This window comes from Aulonocara sp. 'chitande type north' Nkhata Bay, linkage group LG3 (assembly GCF_057382095.1).
Source record: "Aulonocara sp. 'chitande type north' Nkhata Bay isolate Kocher_YH1m ecotype deep benthic linkage group LG3, A_spYH_male_GT1.1, whole genome shotgun sequence".
NCBI classification, from domain to species: Eukaryota; Metazoa; Chordata; class Actinopteri; order Cichliformes; family Cichlidae; genus Aulonocara; species Aulonocara sp. 'chitande type north' Nkhata Bay.
In genome coordinates, this window is record NC_141346.1 from 71,709,618 (window position 1) to 71,733,456 (window position 23,839).

Sequence of the window (23,839 nt, forward strand, 5' to 3'; positions counted from 1 at the left end):
GACTATGGGATAAGGTGGCATCGTTCTAATCCCATATGGGAGCTGCCAGTCACTGACTAACACTGCAGAACAGAATTGTTAAAGTTTTAATTTTAATTTCAATTGAGATTTGATTTATTTATTTATTTTTGTGTGCAACACAGATTTTCTGTGTGCAGAGACGTGCCAGCAGCGTGCAGTTGCACGAGCGCAGCTTAGAGGGAACATTGGGCACCACCACAGTTCACTTCAACAAAACTTTACTTCAGATTTGTTTTCATGTTTTGATCCAGTGATGAGAGCCGTTTCCCCCATGTCCAGTCCTTGTACTAAGCTAGGCTAAACATGTCCAGTGCCTGTCTCTGTGCAGCTTTTAATCTGATGTTAATAAGGTAGAAATGGAGGAAGAAGAAAATGACTTCATCAATCAACATGCAGCTACCAACCCAAATGGTGAGGTGGTGGTTAGTTATTACTGTTGTTTCTGATCCCCTACATTATCCTACATTCAAATATATTCTCCAGCTACAATAGTGTTTGTGTTCCTAAAAGGATTTCATGAACGTGTTATTGTTCATGTCACATCTGTATGAAACAAAGAGGAAGTGAGGTTTATCCTTCATGATCACAAACTGTTCCTGCATGTAAACCTGAGATCTGTGTGGAGCAGCTGACCTGTACGATGTGCTCAACACAAACATTATTTACCATCAGTTACTGTGTGACTGAACCACGTGGGTGTATGAAACATCGCTTTCAGTTTTAATAGCACATGGCAACATTCAGACGTGAATCTATACAGTAACACTTTGATTTGTTACAGTGAGGAGACTGTTGAAGGAACGATGAGGGGAAACTGTAACAGCAGCAACAGAAACCAGGAGACAAAGCTGAGGTCTGGGTTCCTCTATGCTACACACAGCCTCCTGCTCCTGGACTTTAGAAAACACATAAATATCTCCAAGTACACTTACTTCAGAAACTCTATTAAACTCATTACAAGTTTACTTCAGCTTTAAATTACTCACAACATCAGCACACACGAGTAAACAAAGTAACTCACAGCTACTGTTCAAGTTTAGTCATCTTTAATACAAATATACCTCATTATTATGAATCTCACAGCTACCTGCTCATTGAACTGAACAATAATTCTGTTTGACCATTAAAACAAAATATGTGACTGTAAAAAAATCTTCAGACAGTAATTAAGAATCTCCTAAGCAATCCAAAGATAAAGAAAAGTTCACCTGCCAATTCTATAAAGCTTGGTTGTTTATACAATAATATCATTTAATGATTTGTTTGGATCCTGACCTGAGAGTTTCCAGTGTACAATGTGGACTCTGCAGTGCAGCAGACAGAAGCTTCACCCCTGAATCCCGCAGGTCATTGTTACTCAGGTCCAGCTCTTTCAGACTAGAGGACTGGGAGTTGAGAACTGAGGACAGAGCATCACAGCTTCTCTCTGAGAGGTTACAGCCACTCAGTCTGGAAGAAAACAAACAAACAATTAAATCAGTCAAATGAAACATTTTTAATGCCAGCATGCAATACAATTATTGGTTAACTAAATAGCTTCATTAAAACACAACTCTTCTTCTATAGCAGCACTTACTCCTTGTAAGCTCCACCTGCTCCACCATCTGAGTCAGAAGACATGAAAACAAACTGTAAATCTAGTAGAAACATGATTGGAAATCTTCTCAGATCCATTTGTACATTTAGAGCCTGATCCTGAAATATAGCAGCACGGACATTCACAGCAGCAAAGGGTTCTTGCTGATCTGAGCTGGCTTGGCCCTGGCTTATTGAAGATTAAAGAAAGTGGAATCAGCTGTTCAAAACCCCACAAGGCTGCCCGCTGTGACTGAGACGATGGGACGGGTCATGACTTCTCAAAATGGGCTCATTGAACGCAGCACGGATAAGATCTTGAAGAAGCTCATGGCGGTCGTGAGTTCTCAGACTTTGCTCTTTGAGCGCAAAACTGATAACCTCTCGGAGAAGCTCGTGGCTCTCCAACGGGAGATTGAGAGACGAGTGACGGACTGTTAGATCAGCTGTGAAATTGACATGCAGTTGTTCGCACCAAAGAAAACCACCATCATTTCATGCGGCTAACATACCGGCGCCAGCTGTGGTCTCAAGGCTGGAGCTGAACATAACAAATCTCACCCTGATAACAGACTGTGTTTAGACTGTTCCTTCCCATCCTAAGCATGCTTATCCCCTCCCGGTGCAGACGGTGGGTCGAGGGGACCAGCGCAAATGCTGCAGGCCCGGATGCGCTGTCTGCACCGGCTGTCTCTCACCTTTTACCCATCCCTGTTGCTTGTCATGTGTTTCTATGGCGCATTAAGAGTTTTCATGTGGGGGGGTTCTTTTTTCTCCTCATCTTTCCTGATGTTGTGCATTTTCCGCTGTTCGGTTCCGGGTCGCTGCTCTAAAGGCTGACTGGCCAGCTACCTAGCCTGACCTGTCTCCCCAATGTGATGTTTGTGTATTGTATGTACGGTTGGAATGCTCAGTATCCTAATTGCCCCTTGAAAATAAATACAGTGTTCTGAATCTGAATCTGAAAAGATTACAGAAGACGACTCTGTTCAGTAAATATTACGCTCATGCTGTCACGAAATACCAAAGGTAGGTAAAACTCTGGTTGTTGCAGCCATCCAGTATGACATGCTTTGTACTGTCCTGCTGCAGTTTGTGACACCTGGTTGATGAGTTGTGAAGGATGATGAAACAAACACTTCACTCAATGTTTGTCTTCTAAACTGGATGTAATTTGGGCAGCCGAGAGTTTTTCTTAATCTATCCCAGCTGCAAATAGGAACACAACAAATAACTAACTTTACCCACTTGGATCCTTATCATTCAAGATTGTGAAAAGATTCTCTACTCAGAGAATACTGGTGATTTTAGATGAGAGAGATGATTTGGAAGATGATGAAGGGGAAGAGTTTTCAGAACTTGAGGCCTTTTGTCTTCACTGTATAGGACAAAGAAGACAGGAATGGAGGGAGAAGTTAGGAGAATAACACACAGGAAATGGTGTTGGGCAGACTCAAACCAGGCCCTGGAGTCACGACTCTAACTTTCAGTACATGGGTCACCTGCTCAGCCAGGTAAGCTACAGTAGTCAGCAGTGTGTGAGTTAATTTGAAGACAATGATGACTATAAGTCAGGTAAAAAAAATACTATCATCAACCAACAAGGGGAAAACAGTGAGCTTGAATGACCAAGCTTTGACCAAGGGTGGCTCACTCCTCGGTCTTCTTGCCCAAGGAGTGAACCACCCTGCATGGCTATCAATGTGGTGCAACCAAGGCCATCATACAGTACAGGCCATCCAAGCTGATTTTTAACTTTTCCTCCCAGATACCACCTTAAAAATCATCTAGATTAGGATATGTTGGCTGTTCTAGATCCAATCACAACAAACAGAGAGCTGTTGTGTGTCCAAGGTGAACAGGAAGAATATATACATGCATAAAGTCAATAAAGTCAGAAGGTTTGCTTTAGACTGTGCTGCAGTTTATCATCAAAGACAAACAGGCACCATGCTGCCAACAAATGGCATCAAGTCTGACTTGAGGTTTTTTGTTCTTTTTTTTAAATCAAGATTAAATTTTATAGCAACCACAGCAGAGATGACCAGGGAAGGTGTGCTTGAGGGGTTATAGCTACAACAGCTGGTTTCAGAGTGAAGATGAACTGAGGTGCTGCACCCAAGTCTGCAGGTTCAGGGAGGGACAAACATCTGCTGCAACCAGATTGGAGTGAGAGGAGAGAGCAGGCCAACAACAACAAAGAAACAACAAACACACTGTGGAAGACCGAAGCAGAGTTTAGTTTAAAGTAGAGATGGACCGATCCGATATTACGTATCTGGATCTTTTTATATTATATTATATATATATATTATATTTTTATATTACTGGATCGGATATCGGAGAAAAATAAAAAATGTAATTCGATCCATTAAATATCACAAAAGCACCTCACAAAACTTGCAACACGCCGTAACTCACCTCAGAACGTTAGCACGTCGGAGCAGTATGCATCACGTGATAGAGCGGCTGTGGCATGCGGGACCTGTCGGTGGTCTGGATAGCATGTGGAGCTTCGCTAGCAACCCGGCATTTCATCTCCGACAAAGTTATCCCCGAGAGAAGTAAAGCAAGTGTGTAAGTCCATCTCTGAATGTTTGTAAAGCATTCCTGCGTTAAGCTTAACAAACGATATATGGAGCGACTGCCTCTCCGGCTGCTACTTCAATCATGAAACTGCTTAATGATCAGCTGATCAGCTTTTCTGTCGCGAGTCCGTCCCTCTTGTTTGTTTTTGGCCCACTTTGCACCAGAAAGAGGAAACCAGCGGATAAACAACAGCAGCACGTTTAAGCTTGATCAGCTGTTGTTAGAATTTATTTAATATTACTTTCTACTCGAGGATCTTTTTCTATGCAGCTGACGGCTGGTAACTGTGCAGGGGCGGATCTAGCAAAGTTTAGCCAGGGGGGCCGATAGGGCATTAACAGGGAAAAGGGGGCACAAAGACATACTTTTCTTTCTTATTCTCATTTAAAATGTCTAGCTTTTAATAAATAATTATCTGACACCCAAAGTTTTAATTTGATGTAAAATGAATAGAAGTCCATTACTGTATATAGTAACTATTAAGTCTAATATATATATACCTAACTAATATATAAGCTATAGTACTTTTTCCTTTGGGAAGGTACCATCTGTGCAGTCTGCAATTTTGTTGAAGAAAGATGTTGAATCTATTTAATATTTCTTCAAAAATAATTGATTTCTGTGCATTTTTTTTTTTTCACACTGCATCAAATTAAGGTTGATTACGTCGATTAAGCATCATGAGGTGGAGCGTGAGGGGTGGTTCCCTATTTTTTATTTATTTATTTTTGTTGTTGCTGGGAGTTGGAACCCTATTAGTTAGGTTGCTTAATATTTACGCTAAGTACTCTTTAAAATACCAGAATAGGGAGGATGGTGTAGGTTTAAGTTTATTAGATTGATCAGTATTGCTGAACTATGAATTTTTTTTTTTTTTTTCATACAGGTATAACAGAATAGCTTTGGTGTAGTTGTTGTTTTAAACTTGAGTATGAACTTATACAAAATGCAGCAAGATATTTAAAAAACAGTTTTGTTGATTAAAAAACACTATATCGGATTCATATCGGTATCGGCAGATATCCAAATTTATGATATCGGTATCGGACATAAAAAAGTGGTATCGTGCCATCTCTAGTTTAAAGTGGAACTAAGGATGTTTCTCTGGCTGCCATGATTAACTGAGTGATTCAAATGCTTTCTTTAATGCAGGACCCACCATGCATGTAAAAGCAAGTGTTTCACCAACATTTGTGACTAAAAATAGACCTGCAGTAGAAATGTATCTAGGAGCATGCATGTGAATATAAAGTATCACAACATCAGGCACATGCAGCCTAAGTGTTTAAACAAAGACTGATAACATAACAGCAGCAGCGATGATCAGAGTTTATGGTGAATCCAGCGTCTCGAGTTCACCGAGTTCTGGAGGCATCAAAGAGGTCACAGTTGTATTGGAGAAATCCCAAAACTTTAGGATACAAATTCATACAAAGACAGAAAACCTGGTGAAATAAATTACTGACACAGTCGGATGTTAAAAGTAAAGACATGAATACAAATGTACTCACAGAGCTTTGTTGGAGGCTTTGACCACTGGCAGCAGCCTCAGAAGAGCCTCCTCTGAAGCAGAGTATTTCTTCAGGTCAAACACATCCAGATCTTCTTCTGATGACAGTAAGATGAAGACCAGAGCTGACCACTGAGCAGGAGACAGTTCATCTGTGGAGAGACGTCCTGATCTCAGGGACTGTTGGATCTCCTCCACTAGAGAACGATCATCCAGTTCATTCAGACAGTGGAACAGATTGATGCTTTTCTCTGCAGACAGATTCTCATTGAGCTTCTTCTTGATGTACTGGACTGTTTCCTGATTGGTCTGTGAGCTACTTCCTGTCTGTGTCAGCAGACCTCGTAGGAGAGTCTGATTGGTCTGCAGTGAAAGACCGAGGAGGAAGCGAAGGAACAAGTCCAGGTGTCCATTTGGACTCTGTAAGGCCTTCTCCACAGCAATCAGGTGGACAGATGGTTTAAACCACCAGTAGGTTGTTTGTGGTTGTTCCATCAGAATGAGTCCAGAGTTGATGAAGGTCAGATGGACATGAAGAGCAGCCAGAAACTCCTGAACACTCAGATGGATGAAGCAGAACACCTTGTCCTGGTACAGTCCTCTCTCCTCTTTAAAGATCTGTGTGAACACTCCTGAGTACACTGAGGCTGCTCTGATATCGATGCCACACTCTGTCAGGTCTGATTCATAGAAGATCAGGTTTCCTTTCTGCAGCTGATCAAAAGCCAGTTTTCCCAGAGACTCAATCATCTTCCTGCTCTCTGGACTCCAGTGAGGATCTGTCTCAGCTCCTCCATCATACTTGACCTTCTTCACTTTGGCCTGAACCACCAGGAAGTGGATGTACATCTCAGTCAGGGTGTTGGGCAGCTGTTCTCCCTCTCTGGTTTCCAGCACATCCTCCAGAACTGTAGCAGTGATCCAGCAGAAGACTGGGATGTGACACATGATGTGGAGGCTTCGAGCTTTCTTGATGTGGGAGATGATGCTGCTGGCCTGCTCCTCATCTCTGAACCTCTTCCTGAAGTACTCCTCCTTCTGTGGGTCAGTGAACCCTCTGACCTCTGTCACCATGCCAACACAGTCAGAAGGGATCTGATTGGCTGCTGCAGGTCGTGTGGTTATCCAGAGGCGAGCAGAGGGAAGCAGTTTCCCCCTGATGAGGTTTATCAGCAGCACATCCACTGAGGTGGACTTTCTAGGGTCAGTTAGGATTGTAGTTTTGTGGAAGTCCAGAGGAAGTCGACACTCATCCAGACCATCAAAGATGAACACAACCTGGAAGTCTTCAAAGCTGCAGATTCCTGCTTCTTTGGTTTCAGTAAAGAAGTGATGAACAAGTCCCACCAAGCTGAACTTTTCCTCTTTCAGCACATTCAGCTCTCTGAAAGTGAATGGAAATATGAACTGGAAGTCCTGGTTGGCTTTGTCTTCAGCCCAGTCCAGGGTGTGTTTCTGTGTTAAGACTGTTTTCCCAATGCCAGCCACTCCCTTTGTCAGCACTGTTCTGATTGGTTCGTCTCTTCCAGGTGAGGCTTTAAAGATGTCTTCTTGTCTGATTGTTGTTTCTGGTCTGTCTGGTTTCCTGGATGCTGTTTCAATCTGTCTGACCTCATGTTCATCATTGACCTCTGCAGTCCCTCCCTCTGTGATGTAGAGCTCTGTGTAGATCTGATTCAGGAGGGTTGGGTTTCCTGCTTTAGCGATGCCCTCAAACACACACTGGAACTTCTTCTTCAGGGTGGATTTAAGGTTACGTTGACATACCGTAGGAAAATGTTCTGGAAAAAGAATGCAAAACATTACGTCTCATTTCATTAAAGCATGGATATTTGGCTACATGTTGGTCAATCTCTTAAGACAATAACAAATGTTCTAGTCATCCATCCATCCATTTATATTTTTCCGCTTATCCAGGGCCGGTCAAGGAGGCAGCAGCCTAGGCAGATTAGCCCAGACAACCCTCTTCATGACCACTTCCTCCAGCTTGTCTGGGGGAACATTCCCAGGCAAGCCAAGAGATATAATGTTTCCATCGTGTCCTGGGTCTGCCTAAAATGCCAGTGGCAGCCACGTACCAGTTGTTGGGAATTATTATTGTCAGTGGTTTACTTATTTTCACCATAAGCGTTGTGATATGGTAATGGCTTTGGCGAAATATGTTTTACATATTAACCTAATAACCGCTGCGGTGTAAATGTGGGCTAAGCTAGCTGTCTCAGTTGTGGTTTTTCTTTTCGTTCGAACAGCTTGAAGTGGGATTTGAGCATTAAACACAGTTATCGCTAAGCTCCGAGGTAAGTTTTTTTTTTTTTATTGTGTTTTAATGTTGTAGTCAGTGCAGCAGCTGTAGTGGAAGATGAGCTTGTGGTTGGCGACATTCCCAAGTGGGCTGATGCATTTGTCTTGTTGTTCCGATTGTTTTACGTCTTACATCTGGACTATCCAAAAAGCCTGGTTAACACATTCATCCAGAAATTCCTGATGGGCCTTGAGGATGGTAAACAGTTGAAACCATGTCTTCTTCGCCCCAAAAACAATCTTTTACTGCCAGAGTAGCACGTACAGGTGCTGGCACTATACTGCTGGCAAAATTCAAACTGTTCCACTGAAGTTGATGCCTCGCATGACTAGTTGTACTAAACTGTAGTAAAGTTTCATACAAAGATCTGGAGGTTTAGGACATCTGCTGCTATCTGTTCCCCACAGCCTGAGACAGACTGAGACAAACATGCCTCTAGATAGCTTTTTTTATATGGTGGGTGTTCTATTTAACTTAGTCTTATAATGAAAATGTGGAAGAAAATGCTCATACATATTTTTTGTTTTAAATGTTTCTATTTTTAAAAGTTTTAAAAGGGAACAACTGGAGAAAAAAGATTATTTGTTATAAAAAACTATTTATGTTGACGTTTAAGGGAAAAGCTAAAGAGTAGACTGAGACTATTTATTTGGTTTAAATGTTTATAAAAATGTTTTTTTTATTAGATTATAACAGCATCAGGCTGATACTTTTTTTATGTTGTTTCCAGAATTATTTTTAAAAGAGAGCCAAAGAAAAGGCTGAAGCACTATATTGTTTAACATTTTCACTGTACAAGTTGTACAATAAGCACTAAAAACATGTCCAAATGCAGAAGCATGTAAAGTTTTGTGCAGGTGGTTATAAATAAACTTGCAATTGCAAATCTGTCTCAGCTTTCTTTCTTTACAGAAAGACCCTGTCTATGAAGGGTTAGACTTAGCGTGCGCTTTAATAGGTAATTAGAGTTTATATAAGTTATAATATTTAAGTTAGTAAAGTAATGAAATAAAGTTCAAATAAAGTAAAATATACAAGTTTAGTGAAATTAAACTTTGTAAGTTACTTAAATACTAAGTTACAGGTTGGAGGTAGTTACATTCTTTGATTTTATTCAGGTCATATTTTTTAAGTTACAGTGAACTTGTAGTTTTTAAGTAAGTTAACTTTAAAACTATTATATAATCAGTTTCCTCATAAATGTTGAGTTCACTGGACTTATTCGGGTTTCCAGTGTACCCAACAAGGAGTCGTTTCTCTCTCTTAGGGACCTCGCCCCCGGAGACAGGCGAGTCGTCCCCTCATCCACAGCCTCTGCTTCTTCTACAGGAGGAAGAAGCCAATGGGATTAAGGAAGTCCTCAAAGTATTCCTTCCATCGCCCGACAATATTCTCTGTCGACGTCAGCAGTGCTCCACCCGCACTATACACAGTTCAAGTAGAGCACCAGTCTGCCTCAGACTGCAGCTGAAGCTCTGCCAGAGGTGTATGTTCAAGGTCTTGCAGACCAGGGCCTCTGTGAGGCGTTCACACGCACGTTTAGTTGTGCCAGGTCTGTCCAGCATCCTGCGGCGTCCTGGTGCCACGTGCACTTATGGACCCTTATGTTCAAACATGCCGTTCATTAAGGAAGAACTGTGATTTGCACAGAAGTCCAAAAACAAAACACCACTCGGATTCAGATCCAGGAGGCCGTTCCTCCCAATCACGCCCCTCCAGGGCTCACTGTCATTGCCCACATGAGCGTTGAAGTCTCCCGGTAGGACAACAGTGGTTGTTTAATGACTGTTGTGGTCATCAATCAGCTTAAACGCTTACAGAAATGCTCTTACTGCAATAGAGACGCTCAGCCAGCTCCTCCTGCTTCAGTCTCCTCAGGAAGTTCACTGTGATTGTCACAAGTGCCTTTCTGCTCCTCCTCTCCTCCTCATCCTCCCTCTGACTCTCTAAGCATTCTGGGTAATCTGGACTCAGAACCTTCTGGATCTTCTTCAGCTCGTTCAAAAAAGTGATGATGTTGTCCTCCAGCAGCTGGAACAGAATATTTATGAATGAGCCAATCAGACTGAAATCATGGAGCCAAACATCAGATCCATGTTGGACACACTGACAATCCACTGGTCTCCAAAGAGCAGCATGGAGATGACTGTGAACAGAACAGATGTAACAGTAGTTGTTGTACATGTACAGACCATAAATATGGAGTCCAGCTGTGTTTGATGCTGCTGGGCAGACTGACCACTGGGAACCTCTGAGCTCTGCTGCTCCACTCTGTGGAGGAACCATGAAGGATTAGATCAACACAGGATAAAGATCCAGGAGTTTCTGCTCAAATAACTTCATCTGAATCAAGTCTGTCAAGCTTTAAACTCTCAGATTCTGAAGATATATTTTCTGTTTTCTATGAACTTTCTTTCATCAGTGATGGAAGTGATGATGCTGCAGAAGCTCAGAGGAAACTTTGAGAAAACTGTGATGAACCATCAACTAATGCTCTCAGGAGGCCACAGGTCCCTGAATGTAACTGTGCAGTAGATTCAACGAGTGTTTGAAACCTGACCACTTCCACATGTTTTCATTCTAACACAAGAAGTCCTTTTCTCATTGCTTTGATTTGAGTTTTCATTTGAGTTTTCTGAGTCTCGTATTTGGAGTCGAGTCTAATCAATGATCTGACAGAAGAACATTAAAAAGGATTTACCAGTGCTGTCAACATTAACATGTAGGGTTAGGGGTTCATCTGTTATCATGATTAACATGATAAAAACCTTTAACACGACACATCTGGAGAGCAGAACGACTCAAAATCCCTGAAATGTTTCTATCAACGCACTTCGAGCAGTTTGTCCGAGTAGAGTTACCTTTGCACACGTGCAGATGTGCAGCACATCTGTTAGTGACGGCAGCTGAACCAATCAGCTCAATATGGAAGATGACAAACACACACTGACCTCTCGATGGAAAGTTTGAGCATTAAAAAAATAACAAGACGGACCAGCCGACCAACATGAAGGATTCTGCACATCGTGACAGAAGGAATTTTCTTTTCACCGAAGCACTTCCAGCTTAAAATATCACAACAATGCAAAGCACTGATGACACAACTGCCAAGTGGACAAACTGCAGACCTGTTAGTGTTGTTAATAACATAGTTTTGGTTCCTCGTGTCAAAGACTTGAAGAAGAGTGACAGAGAGTGTTAGACTGCTGCAGGATCAGTGCCACCTCCACAGACCTGTGAAGAAAATGATTGTTTGACAGATGGGCTCAGATTCAGGATCAGCTGAGGAGTTTGTGGCTGACAGAATCCTGCAGGTACAGAGCAGAGCCCATCATTAGCATGCAGGACTGTCCCTGGGGGGGTCGGCTCATTCAGGAGGTTAATCAATGTTTACATGTTCAATAAACATGTTAAGTGTGTAAATTTGCCCTTTTCTCTCGAGTCTGTTTGCTCATGAAATGAACTTTGATTCATTTACATTAAAAATGATGTTTAATGGTGATTAATCCAAATGAATCCACAGTAACCCTGTGATGAGTCTGATTAAACATTTTCATTAACAGCAGTAATATAGATTATATATTATTATATATTAGTGCACACTTAGCTTTTAGTATATATGTTTGTTACAAAGTTGTATTTACAGCAGAGAAGCTGAGTTAAAGACTGAAAACTATTCAAAGTCTCTTTGAATTGAAGCGTTTAACATTCTTTGTGTTTATTCTGCATTGACTTCATTATATGGTGTAAACGTCTGTTACAGGCTTAAATATAAAGTTGGAAAATGTAACTGCAGCTATTGATCAAGTAATTGTGATTAATCAGGATTAATGACAGAAGATTGTGTCATTAATTAGTCATGTTTTAATCTACTGACAGCACTAGTGTTCACTCTGGTGCCTCCAACTGTTTTACGCCCTTTCAACACCTTCGTGGTCAAAAGTGTACACGCACAAAATCTACAATAAAATCCTCACGCAGCAATAGGACAGACACACAATCCATTTATCTCTGTGTCTCAAACACACACACGTGTATTCAAAGCCTCGATTTGTTCATATTTCATCTGTTGTGTTTTTATCTTCAGCGTTTTCAGTGTTGCTGCATTTACACCAAAAATGTTTCCATTGATGAATCAGATTGATTTGAATGTGTTTCATCCATACAAATCCCTCCCTGGTGGTCACATGACTCTATAACATAACAGGAGTCATGTGACAAGAGTTTCATGCTGTAAAATGTCAAAATGGTTGAATGTGGTGGAGTAAAAATGTGAGATGTCAACTACTTTTCTTCAATATGAAATGTTTGCAGGGCCTGACAGGAAGTGGACGGACGCTCTGATCACTTCCTGTTTGCTGAAGTGGGTTTTCAGTTGTTTAGAAACCAAAGGCTTGTTTTAAAAGACAGTTTAAATGGGACTGAGGGAACGACGTGTTTGTAGTTTATATCCAACAACATCGAGCAGTTTAATCAAAGAGTTCATGTTACTAACAGCTCACCTCTCTGCAGCAGACACAGGCTGGACTTTAAAATCAATGAGACCACCTTTAGACCCGTCACTCTGTAAGGACACAGAGCTGGGTGGAGGTCCAGGCTGGTTCCTGTGAATAATGATGCAGCAGTGATGTGAGTGCTGAGCTGTGACATGGAGAAGAGTCATGGACAGTTAGAGATGGTCATCTCACCTCTGAGCTTTGGTCTGGCTCTCATGTTCCCCACACAGAGTGCTTTTAGAGGGAGGGACTCCCTCCTCTCTGTCCTCACACTGATCCATGCTGCTCAATTCAGCTCACACACACTTTCTACCTGCAGAGGAAACACAAATCATTCATGTGCACATCAGCTGAAATCCTCCTTTCATCATGTGTGCTGTCCAAATATCAGCTGCTTCTTTCCTGCTTCATCTCAGTGTCAGCTGGATGCAGTCAGACAGCAGTGTGAGGCAGAGGAAGCTGCCATCAGCTGCTCTGCTATCAGTCCACTAGATGGAGCCTGAAGCACACACGATGCATTCACTGACACACACTGATTCACTGTGACTGGAAGCTTCAGTCAGTCCAACAGGTGTGAACAACATTTTAAACCTTTCAGCTGATCCAGGATTCAAAGAGGATCAGCAGAGTTAAAGCTTCACACTAATTCTTGCTGCTGAGTTTGCAGAGAACTGCACACACACTGATTCACTGCTAATGAGAAGCTTCTTCCATCCAGTAATTCATCATCCATCAGCTCTGCTGCTGCTCTCAGTCCTGGACTCTGATCACACACTAAAAGCAGCTTTTTAACTCGTGTCTGTAAGAACTCTTAGTGTTAGCTTAGTGTTAGCTTAGCGTTAGCTTAGCGTTAGCTTAGCGTTAGCATGCTGTGTGCTAGCTCAGCGTCAGAGCTCTGCAGGTGTCTCGTGTGTAAATATTAATCACAGTGACAGTAAAGGAGGTAAAGGGCTGTGACGTCATCACGTACGCTGCGTCCTCTGTGGGCTCTGAGTGAACTCAAAGTACAAACTACAAGTACACAAACACGAACGTAGCTCAGAGTGGCGGACACACTCGGCCTCGTTGGTCCAGCTGTGAGTCCGTTACCGTGAACTATGGAGCGGCAGATTTGTGCTGAACTAAGCTGCACACAGCTGATGTTAGCCAGGAAACATTACACACTGACTTTAATGGAGAGACCGGAAATACAAACACACACAGTTTGTTGTGTGAAGAAATCAAACACGAGCTGAACAAACAGTAAAGTTCCTAAAGACAAACTGTTAAAGGAGGAAACAAAGCAAACTTACAGTTTCTTCACACACCAACAACAAGCTCCACTCCACACCTGGACACTAAACACGGACACACAGGTGAGCTGCTTCCTGGAAGGAGGCGGGGCTCCACCTGAAACTCAGCACAGGTGGGAGGGGCTCAGCTCTGTGTGTGCTGATGTGTTAACTTTAAAAATATGCCGTCTGACTGCTCAGACTGAGTCAGAGTAAAGTTCACATGCTGACGTGTGGAGACATGAAACCTTGTTGTAGCTGCAGGTGTGAACACACTGATCCCAGATCAGCTCTGCTGTATTTGTAACATGAACATTTCTGCTGCAAAGCTTCAAATGTTCAGCATGTTTCTCTGTTTCCAGTCTATAGATCCAGTCACACTTTCTACCTTCACCTGTGCAGTAAAGACTGAGAGCAGAGCTGAAACCAAGCGTCCAATCAGTGAGCAGCATCAACACCTGAGCTTCATTCAGACTCTGTTATTGAAGATGTTGTTGGTACAAAGTTCATCTGCTGCTCACATGAATCCATGAAAGATTTATTTCACTGAATGTTTCTTCAAAGCTCATTTCAACCTGTTGAAGTCATGAATGAAAGTGCAGACTGAGAGTGGATCACATGATGTTTGAGGTGTGTCATGTGACATGTTCAGTATTGTCACACATGTCTAGATTGTCCCTGATATCATAACTGCTCAAACACTGATGATTATATTTGAAGAATTATTCCTGATGGCAGCAAAGTTTGAATGGAGCTCTCTGTCTGTGCTGATTTGTCGCCCTCTGGAGGTCAAAGCACAAACTGCATGATGTCACTGTAACCACCACAGTGACAGGAAGTGTTTTTATGACTGAAACACTGAAATGATGCTAACGGCTGTCGTTAGGCTCACTGACAGCAGTGCTGATGTGTTCATGTCAAACACTGGCTCAGGTCAGACTCCTTCATCCTTCTCCAGCGTGAGGCCGCCCTCAGACCCACAGGAGCTCTGACCTTTGACCTCCTGACCCTAACCATTTTAGTCTTGTTGCATCTTTAAATGCAAATCCATCCAAACTGTAGCCGAGCAAAAGAAGCTGGAAGCTGTTCTATGAATGATGTTGTCGAAGGAGCTTGGAAAGAAAAGCAAATATGTACAAATAAGTAACTGAAGACACGTGTGGTCTGCAGATGTCGATGTACATGGATGTACATGGAGTTTAATGTGCAAAATGAACTTAGTGTGCAAAGTGACCTGATGTGCAAACTGCAGTTTGAGGTCGGTCAGCTGTTCAGGAGTCTGATAGCAGTGGGGAAGATGGAGTTGTTGAGTCTGGATGTTCTACATTTCACACTTCTGAACCTTCGTCTCGAGGGCAGAGGTGTGTCTCTCCTCTGGACTCTGTGATGGTAGCTGCTCTGCAGAGAGGGCAGCGGGGTCCTGATGATCTTCTCCACAGTTGTTATCACTCTCTGCAGGCGTTTGCGGTTTGCAGTAGTGCTGCCGTACCATGCAGTGATGCAGCTGTCAGGCTGCTCTCCACAGTGCAGCTGTAGAACCTGCTGAGGATCTTGGCCAACATACCAAATTTCCTCAGCCTCCTCAGGAAATACAGCAGCTGCTGAGCCTTCTTGACCAGCTGTGTGAGTTTGAGTCCCTCACTGACTCAAACTCCTTCAGTGACACTTGCAGCCTTGCAGATTAGTTTGCTGATCCTGATGCATCTCTGGAGCTGATGCTGTCCCCCAGCAGACAACAACAACATAGATGCTCTCACTAGTCCACTTTACCCTCTAATCACATCTCTGACATCTGCAGGTTGCTCCATAGAGACTCTTGTGCAATGCCAGGTGTTTGTGTTTGTCTGTAGGTACACATTAGATATGACCATAGACGCACACACACAAGTGAACACAGCAGCACAGATGGTTTCCACCTGCTTCCCTCTTTCTTCACACAACTGTGAGGATGATGAAGAGGTTTCAGGACGAGGTGGTCAGCAAGCACAGGATAAAGCAGGGCCATGAAACTCTCTGGTGCAGCAGATGTTTAATCAGACTCAGCTTTAGGCTTCTTTTCCCACCTGGCAGCAAAGTAACAGCTTCACTAATGTGAACAGTCACAATGTTAAACGTTTCTATATCTTCATATATTTTTATCTGTTGATGCTGCAGAATAAAGTCTGTTAACAGAGTGCAGGATGTGTAGAGCAGGTCCAGCTCTCCCTTTACTGTGTCCACTTTCATCAGCCCCTGTGAAGTGACACAGAGTGCATGTGTGTCTGTCAGCTGTTGTTTGTTGTGAAGGATGGAACAAATGAACACACACTTTTAGAGAAATCTGAAAAAGCAACACGTGCTTGGGCTCCTTCTGTGCTCGTCTTCATTAATGCTGATCTTTCTTTCCTGTTTGTTCTTTGGCACAAGCTTCAGTCTTTTCTCCCAGGGCTCCTTCACACTTAGAAACACACCTACATTCATTTATACACAAACATCATGAAACAAAGGCTTTGTAAAAGAGGACACGAGATCCTCTCTGAACAGCACATTCATATCAAACACAGGACTGAACAGGATATACTGAGTCTGTGCTGTTTTCATTGTTACTTGCTGAGTATTTTTCCAGTGTTTGAAATGTGACTCAAGTCTGATTCTTCTACTGTGTGTGAACTCTAAGCAGCTGCATTAAACAGCTGCTTTTCAAACCAGGCTCAATCCTATGACTCTGTGAATGTAAACTTTTGTCACCTGCATGAATAACAATCCTTGATCTAGTCAGGACTGCAGTGCTCCTGTGATCCCAGCTTATAGATGGAGGCTAGCATGAGAGGCTCAGCAGCTAAAGCAGCACACCTGGGTCTCCCAGCCTATTAAAAGCAGCCCTTTGCTTCACCTGCTTCACTAAACATTATTATTATTATTTAAGCAGAGTGGTGTGATTCATGTAGGCATTGCTGTGTGACAGGAGGACTTTTCTTGAAACAGCTCGTGTGACGTGAGCTGACGTAAAAACAGTGATGTTAGCTTGATTCTCTTGGCTAAAACTATTTTAAAAAGAGGGTCAATCATGCAAATCTGCCAATAGAAGCCAAAGTTACAGCCCCTCAGAGTTTAAAGAGAAAAGGCCCGTTTCCAACACTCGGTTGTGCAAAGGGAAACAGGCCCACAGTGCCTGAGTGTGTGGGTAATTCTTCAAATAATATTCAAAAGCAAACATTTTTAAGCATGTAAATAAAATTCAATCATTTCTGCTCTTCAATACCTAAGAAATGAAAACTGGCAGATGGTCCCAAAATGTGAAACGCCTGGCTATCTGTGCATTTAGTGCTGCAAGTTTTCAGTGTTTACCTTCAGAAGCATAAATCTCTGCACAGATAATGTTCATATGTGGATTCCTGGTTTTCTGCAGTTAATTGTGACCCAAAGCGTATTTTTAAAGTGGTTCCAGGCAATAAAGTCTAAAAATAAATACATCTACTTCCTTTTTCTGTGTTCCAGCCTCAGTGACTCTGACACAGTGCTGTAATATTTACACCTCTGATGAAAGCAGAGTTTGTAGTTGCAGAGAAATACTCGACTCATTTTGGGCATTTACGAGCAGGAACCTCAGAAAGCCCCTCGCTGCTTCACTGGTTAAGAAGCAAAGCAAACATTAGTTCACAGTGATGTTAATTAAGGCCCAAAGTTTAGGAACGAACGTCAGCACTTCACTAATGAATGTAATGCTGATTCATGTGCTTGTTTTGTAATGTGCATGTTGTGCGTTGCTATTTCCCATATTCTTTGGCACTGATAGATGAAGAGTCTCAGGCAGGACCGAGGCTGCCAGCTGCTGACAGTGAGCAGGGAGAGAGCAGCAGAAGCTGGGCAAGAGCAGGGCACCTTCAGCCCCCTTCATCAGTCAGAAATCATTTGGGTGTCTGTGTGAAATGTCTGATTTTTAAAATCTTTTTGTAGACATATTTATTAAATGTTTAACAATTATATAGAAGAAAGACAATGTAAAGAACAAAACATGACAAAACAAAAATGAGTTGAAGTTATGAACTGTTTCTGAGAGACAAATAACACCAGGATCCTTTTTGTGTAGCTGACAGCTGGTAACTGTGCAGGGGAGGGTCTAGCAAAGTGTTGCCAGGGGGGCAGGTAGGGCATTAACAGGGAGAGGGGGGCACAAAGACATACTTTTCTTTCTTGTTTTCATTTAAAATGTCTCACTTTTAATAAATAATTATCTGAATCTTACAACAAACGTTTTCATCTGATGTAAAATGTATAGAAATCCATTATTGTACATAGTCATTTTTTAGGGTCCCATCATAATTTCTTCAGAAGTAAGTACTGCATATGATGCCAGTGTTTCCCACATTTTCTAGATTCTGCACCAGTACTGTGTGTAAAATGCATCAAAAAGTCAGTTTGATTCTTTCTCAGCTGTCTTTCTGTCTCCTTTCACTTTTTAAAGGTTGCCATGTTAGAAAACATATTTTGCCCTGCCGTGCTGTTTATTGATGTGGCAAATGAAAGGTTTATGAAAACATATCTAAATCTGTCATCAGTAATCAGCAATGATCATGTCTCACCTCTAGTCTCTGTCTTAATGTCAGGTTTCCACCGTGTGTTGTAGATGTTCAGGAGGTTAACTCGACCAACAGTCTACTTCCTGTTTAGAATACCAGGACAGGGAGGATGGTGCAGGTTTAAGTTTATTAGACTGATGCATGTATACCAACAAGACAGCGTCCATCACTGTGACAACAGCGTTTGTTTTCATTCAAAGGCTTTATGGTTTTTCCTTTAATACCTGGGGGGCCGGTCTCCAGTCAAAATGCCCGGGACCATTTTTTGTCCCAGTCCAGCCCTGGTGTCAGATCTGCATGCAGTGTCAATGAGACGATCAACAACAGATCAGACAAAACACTCAGGCGGACACTCCTCTGTAGAAGGAAACATGGAAAGTGTGAGGTAATCAGTGCACAACATCACTTTGTATTTCAGGCTGTTTTTATATAGAACTTCAGCACCAATGTAAAAGTTCTGGTTTTAGGAAGATGAAGAACATTTTCAGGAAGGATGCCGTCTGCAAGCAGAGCTGCTTGAACCTCAGCGCTGAGGTCCAGACTACTTCCTGTGAAGCCACGTGATGTAAATCTGCTGCTGTAACTTCACAGTTTACTGAAGCTAAATGCAACGTTACCATATAATCTGTTTTCAACAAAGGTTTCACTCCGTCCGGTGTTGATGGAATGATTCAGGCCGTACTCGTCAGGCTTCCCGTCGACCACACGCATTTCAGTCACAAACCCGTGACTGACAACAAGGGAAACAGCAGAAGAAAAGATGTGAAAAATACTGGATGATGATGATGGAGGATTAACCGCGGTGGCTAAACTGTTTCCTGTCTTTGTGGGCGTACTCACAGGGAAGTTTCCAGGCACGTCAGTCTTGGTGGCTAAAGTCTCCATTTTCCAACATGTATCGCTACAGGTGCAAAGACACAACATTAATCATCAGTGTAAATATTTTAATGCTGTCCAAACGGTGTTTGCTTTGTCTGTCCTCTCGCGCTCACAGAGGAAACGAGGACGCCACCTTCAACCCATCTTCAGTTGGCTCAACCATGGCCGGACTTCCTGTTGGCTTTGTGACAGCAAACCACTTGAAATGAGAGCAAACTGCAGTCAAGCACCACTTACAGCAACCTGTGGACACGCAAATGGAAAGCACTGAGAATCATACAGAAGCATAAGAGCTGTTTATTGTAACACGTGTGTGTGTGTGTGTGTGTGTGTGTGTGTGTGTGTGTGTGTGTGTGTGTGTGCACATTAATAACACACTGATGTATGTTAGTTTGATTTATGCTATATCTGAGAAAACAATTGCAGAATTTTACATCAAAGTTTCCAAAGCTGATGTTTTGTTGTTCACTCTGTTTTATATTCATATAGTTTGTTGTTTTTAAATCAGTGGACAAAATAAATATTATCACACAAAATCCAGGGTGAAACATAACCAAATAACCTAAATGGTGAAGTCATTATAGAAGTACATGTTGCAAAGGTCAGCCTCCTGTATAGACTGCTAAACTGTCTGGGGGGGCCCTGCCTGTCCTCGTTGGATAAGCTCCACCCCTTTTCCATAAGACGGAGACATTTGTATGAAAATAGATGGGCAGTAAAATAAAAAATAAAAAATATTATGGATGACTCTGTAAATCAAAGTCCGCCTGAGGCAGAAGCAGAAACCATGAGGAGCACAGCACCACTCCCAGAAGGGCACGAAGTGAAGCCATAGCTGCTGAAGAGTGAAGACGTGATGATGGAGGAGATCACAGATGAAGATCTGCTGCCTGCTGACTCTTTATATAGAAGAGTGAGACTATCTCCCCACCAACAGCTGCACTTATACAAACCCCAGGTGCTGGGATGGCTTTGAACATGTGACATTTTCTGCAAACACATGGACAGTTTCATAACCACAAAGATTATTCCTGCAGCGGCAGAATCGTATCCACTGTGTGAGAGGTGAACGTCAGACAGTTCTTAGAAAATGTAGTTTCTCTTTAAGCTTTTAACGTCTCTTTTACCCCCATTTGTCTAAAACTACTTGACAGCCCTTCATGTCAGAGGTTTATTACCTGTGCAGGATGGAGCACATGGTCTCAGTCAGGCTGGACACGATCACTCCTACAGGAAGTAAATGTGATTTTATTTCACCTGTGAAATGATGAAAAACAGCAGAATAGCTCACGCTAACAAACGGGTGTTGAAATGTTTCATTTTCTGCTGTTTCACAGGTCAAAAAGGGCGTCGAAGCAAACTGAAGCTGAGCTGCTGCTGCTGTTGTAGTGCAGCATCTGCTGTGTGCTTCATCAGAGAACCTTCTGTACACAGCAGACAGAGGCTGCTGCCACTGAAGTCCATCTGCTAGAGAGCTTTAAACACTGGTTATTGAAGTGGCTTTGATGATACTGATACACAGTCTTTGCTGCTGTCACAGGACAGGGATCCACCAGGGAGTAGTTGTCAGGATAAGGAGCCTTCGCTTCTCTAAATATAAACTGGATACTTGTAGGAAACTTTGGGAAGCAGCATTTTTCCTCATATCGTCTAAACTGAAGTTAGCTCAGGTGCTTCTTCCATACTTGCTCTGCAGAAAGCCAAAGAGTTTGGAGCTCTGCAAACATTTCCAGCACAGCTGGATGTTTGTAACTTTGGTCACCTCTGTATCATCCCTCAGATTCTTTCTGCACAGCTTTGAAACCACGACAGCACGAGTGATGCTGAGGAGACGTCCAGTTTAAACAGACCTTTATTCCTGGAACACAAACACATGAAGTGATGCTGCTAAAGAAGAACATTTAATCGCACTAATGAATCAAGCATCTGTTTGTCTGTCAGTCTGTCAACAGTTCCTCTGATCGACTTCAGACTTGGTGGGTATTTTGTTTTTGCAGCGGTCAAAGTCGATCAGCGTGTTGCTTTGTCTGCTGTAAATCTGCCTGTACAAAGGGAAACATGCATGTTTTTACATGCAAACTCACAACATGGCTGCATTTTTGTGATTATGTGTATTTTATATTGATTTATTCTATTATGTTTTGTATATGAATCTTTACAAGTGTGTCGATACAAAGGCTTGATTAAAACAAAGGTCTCAGCTGTGCTGTTAGGGATGCTCTCATATTTGTTTCAAATGTAATAAATCAAAGGATTTCAGGCTTTTCATCCTTTTTATTTGTTTGGTTCTAACAGCAGCTGGATAAAAACATGCAGGTGATGAATATAATTGTGTGATATTATGAGCATTGTGAATAAAGAAAGAGCAGAGATAGTAAAAAGGAAACAGGTGATGGACGTGAGATTTTCAGAACAAAAGCTCCTCAGTGAGACGATCACCTGGACACAAGGTCAGGCAGCTGGGACTCATCTAGAGAGCAAAATGGAAAAGTGATCTGTGCAGAACATCACTGTTGATTGCAGTTATTTACATCAGACTTCTTCTCTGAGATAAGAGCACCATTTGTGGGAAAGATGACAGTATTTCCAGGCTGGATGCTGTTTGCAGGGAGAACTGAATGAAAGTCTCCTGCACCTCAGCGCTGAGGTCCACACCTGTGAACACAGATGAGGTCAATCTGCTGCAGCACGTAGAGCTTTACTGATCAGCAGGTTCAAAGGATTCAGCAGAGCGTAGAGTCAGAGCTAAATGCCACATCACCATAGAGTTTGTTAACAACAGCTTTCTTTGCCCTTTGTCTCGATGGACTGAATCAGGGATACTCGTCATACTTCACCTCAACCACGTCACTGAGAGACCCCAGCCTGACACAGCAGCAGAGATGATGAAAGCAGAAACAGCAAACAGATGCTTCAGTTGTGTTTCTCTCTGTGTGTGCGCTCACGCCCACTTGTGTGTGTGAACTTTCCACGTACCTCAGCTTGTTTCTCCAACATGAGCCATCAGGGCTGAAAAACATCACTAACACATGAATTCTTTCTCTTTTTGTTATCACCTGTGATCATGTGTCTCATGTTTCTGTCATTCACCAGTTCTTGTATAGTTACGTGTAACTAGACTTCTGTGGGACGTAAATGATTGTTTTGTATGCAGATCTGTACAAAGGATGGAAACACTTGATTACAAAGGAGATCTCAGCTGTGTTGTTATGGATGGACTTCAACGTATTTGTTAAAAAAGAGAATAAAGCAAAGTGTTTTAGCTGTTTGGGAGTTTTTGTTTGATTCCATTCAGTTTTATTTCTATGGAGTCAAATAATAACAAAGGCTCTAGAACAGCCCTGAGTTTGTCCAGGTGACACTCCTCTGAAGAACAAAGACAAAGAGGAAGAAGGGGACTCGTTTTCAAGTCTTGTTTCTTTCAAAATAAAAGCTGAAATGTTTTGGAAGCATGATAATATTTCAGCCAGGATGCCGTCTCCAAGGAGACCTGCACCTCAGCGCTGAGCTCCACATCACGCCCTGTGAAAGCACAGATATAAATCTGCTGCAGTGAGAAGAACTTTACCCAACACAAGTGTAGAAGTAGACATTTGACTTTACCTACAACCTGTTAACAACAAAGCTTTCATTGCCTCTGTTGTTGATGTCATGTAGGACTAATCATACTTCACATCAGCCATGCACACGTCAGAGGATCTCCAGGCTTTCAGTAATAAAGCCAAGCAGATGATGTGAACATAGCAATAGTAAAACATGCATCATAATCAGCTGTATGTGTCGACTATGTGGCACCTGAGTCTTGTTGGCATGAAGAAAAGTTGTGTAACATGTAGCATAAGGGCTGCAAAGACATCATGTAGACAGCAGTCGTCTGTTAGTCGTAACGTATCTCCTGTTAAAGAGTTAAATGTGCGTTCTCCATCTCTGTCCTCTCACAGCTCGCCGTATACCAACTCCAGCTGTGGTAACCATGGCTGTGCCCATCAACACGCTGAAGCTTAGATGCCACCCGTCACTATGGCGACTCCAATAGGGTTACCTGTCAGCTGTGGACGCATGAAAGGAAAACAGCAGAAACACAGACATGTTTACTGGAACATTTCCTATTGACAGCTTTATGGAAAAGTGGGTTTAAACACTTTTCTATGTTTTATTTTGTTTATTTATGGATTTATTGTGAAAGGAATTTCAAAGGTTTAATTTGACCTTTCCCCTGTTTTTCATACAGACTGGAGACGAATGGATGGTGCTTTCTTTGTTTGTCTAAAGATAATGAATAAAACTCTACACACATCTTAAACCACCCTCCTTTCTATATATTGTGTTATATAAATGGAAAGTATATAAGACACAAACTGAGCTTATATGATACTAAGGACCCTGGAGGTCAGTCCACCTTTATAATTCAGCACAGCCTGGAGTCTCTTAGTCAAGCTTGTTTGTGTTTTCTGTGAGGAAGTTTTCAGCAGCAGCTCTTTTCTTGGATGTTGGTTCCCTTTGTTTCCATCCTCTGTTAAGATGTTTCAGTAATGTTGAGGTCTGGGGAGGCCAATCCATGGCTGACGTCCTGTGATGCTGCATTAGCAGTTTGTTCATAGTGAAAAATGAAGCCACTGCCAATCAGACATTTGCAC

At 42.3% G+C, this 23,839-nt stretch overlaps 1 protein-coding gene across 10 annotated transcripts in view; it reads right to left on the reverse strand.

Moving 5' to 3' along the window:
- Positions 1 to 23,839, reverse strand: part of LOC147336918 (protein NLRC3-like) — a 1,139,417-nt gene that overhangs the window by 512,452 nt on the left and 603,126 nt on the right. For 6 of the 10 annotated variants that reach the window (XM_086287106.1, XM_086287125.1, XM_086287113.1 and 3 more), the window contains one exon: positions 1,297 to 1,470. The exons of 2 other annotated variants lie outside the window; for them this stretch is intronic. In XM_086287106.1, the coding sequence (XP_086143232.1) occupies positions 1,297 to 1,470 (174 nt within the window). Of the gene's footprint in view, positions 1 to 1,296; positions 1,471 to 5,696; positions 6,503 to 6,973; positions 7,477 to 9,829; positions 10,029 to 10,189; positions 10,269 to 12,499; positions 12,602 to 12,685; positions 13,031 to 23,839 lie in introns of those variants that run through there. 2 more of the 10 variants (XM_086287112.1, XM_086287127.1) reach the window with 2 other exon arrangements.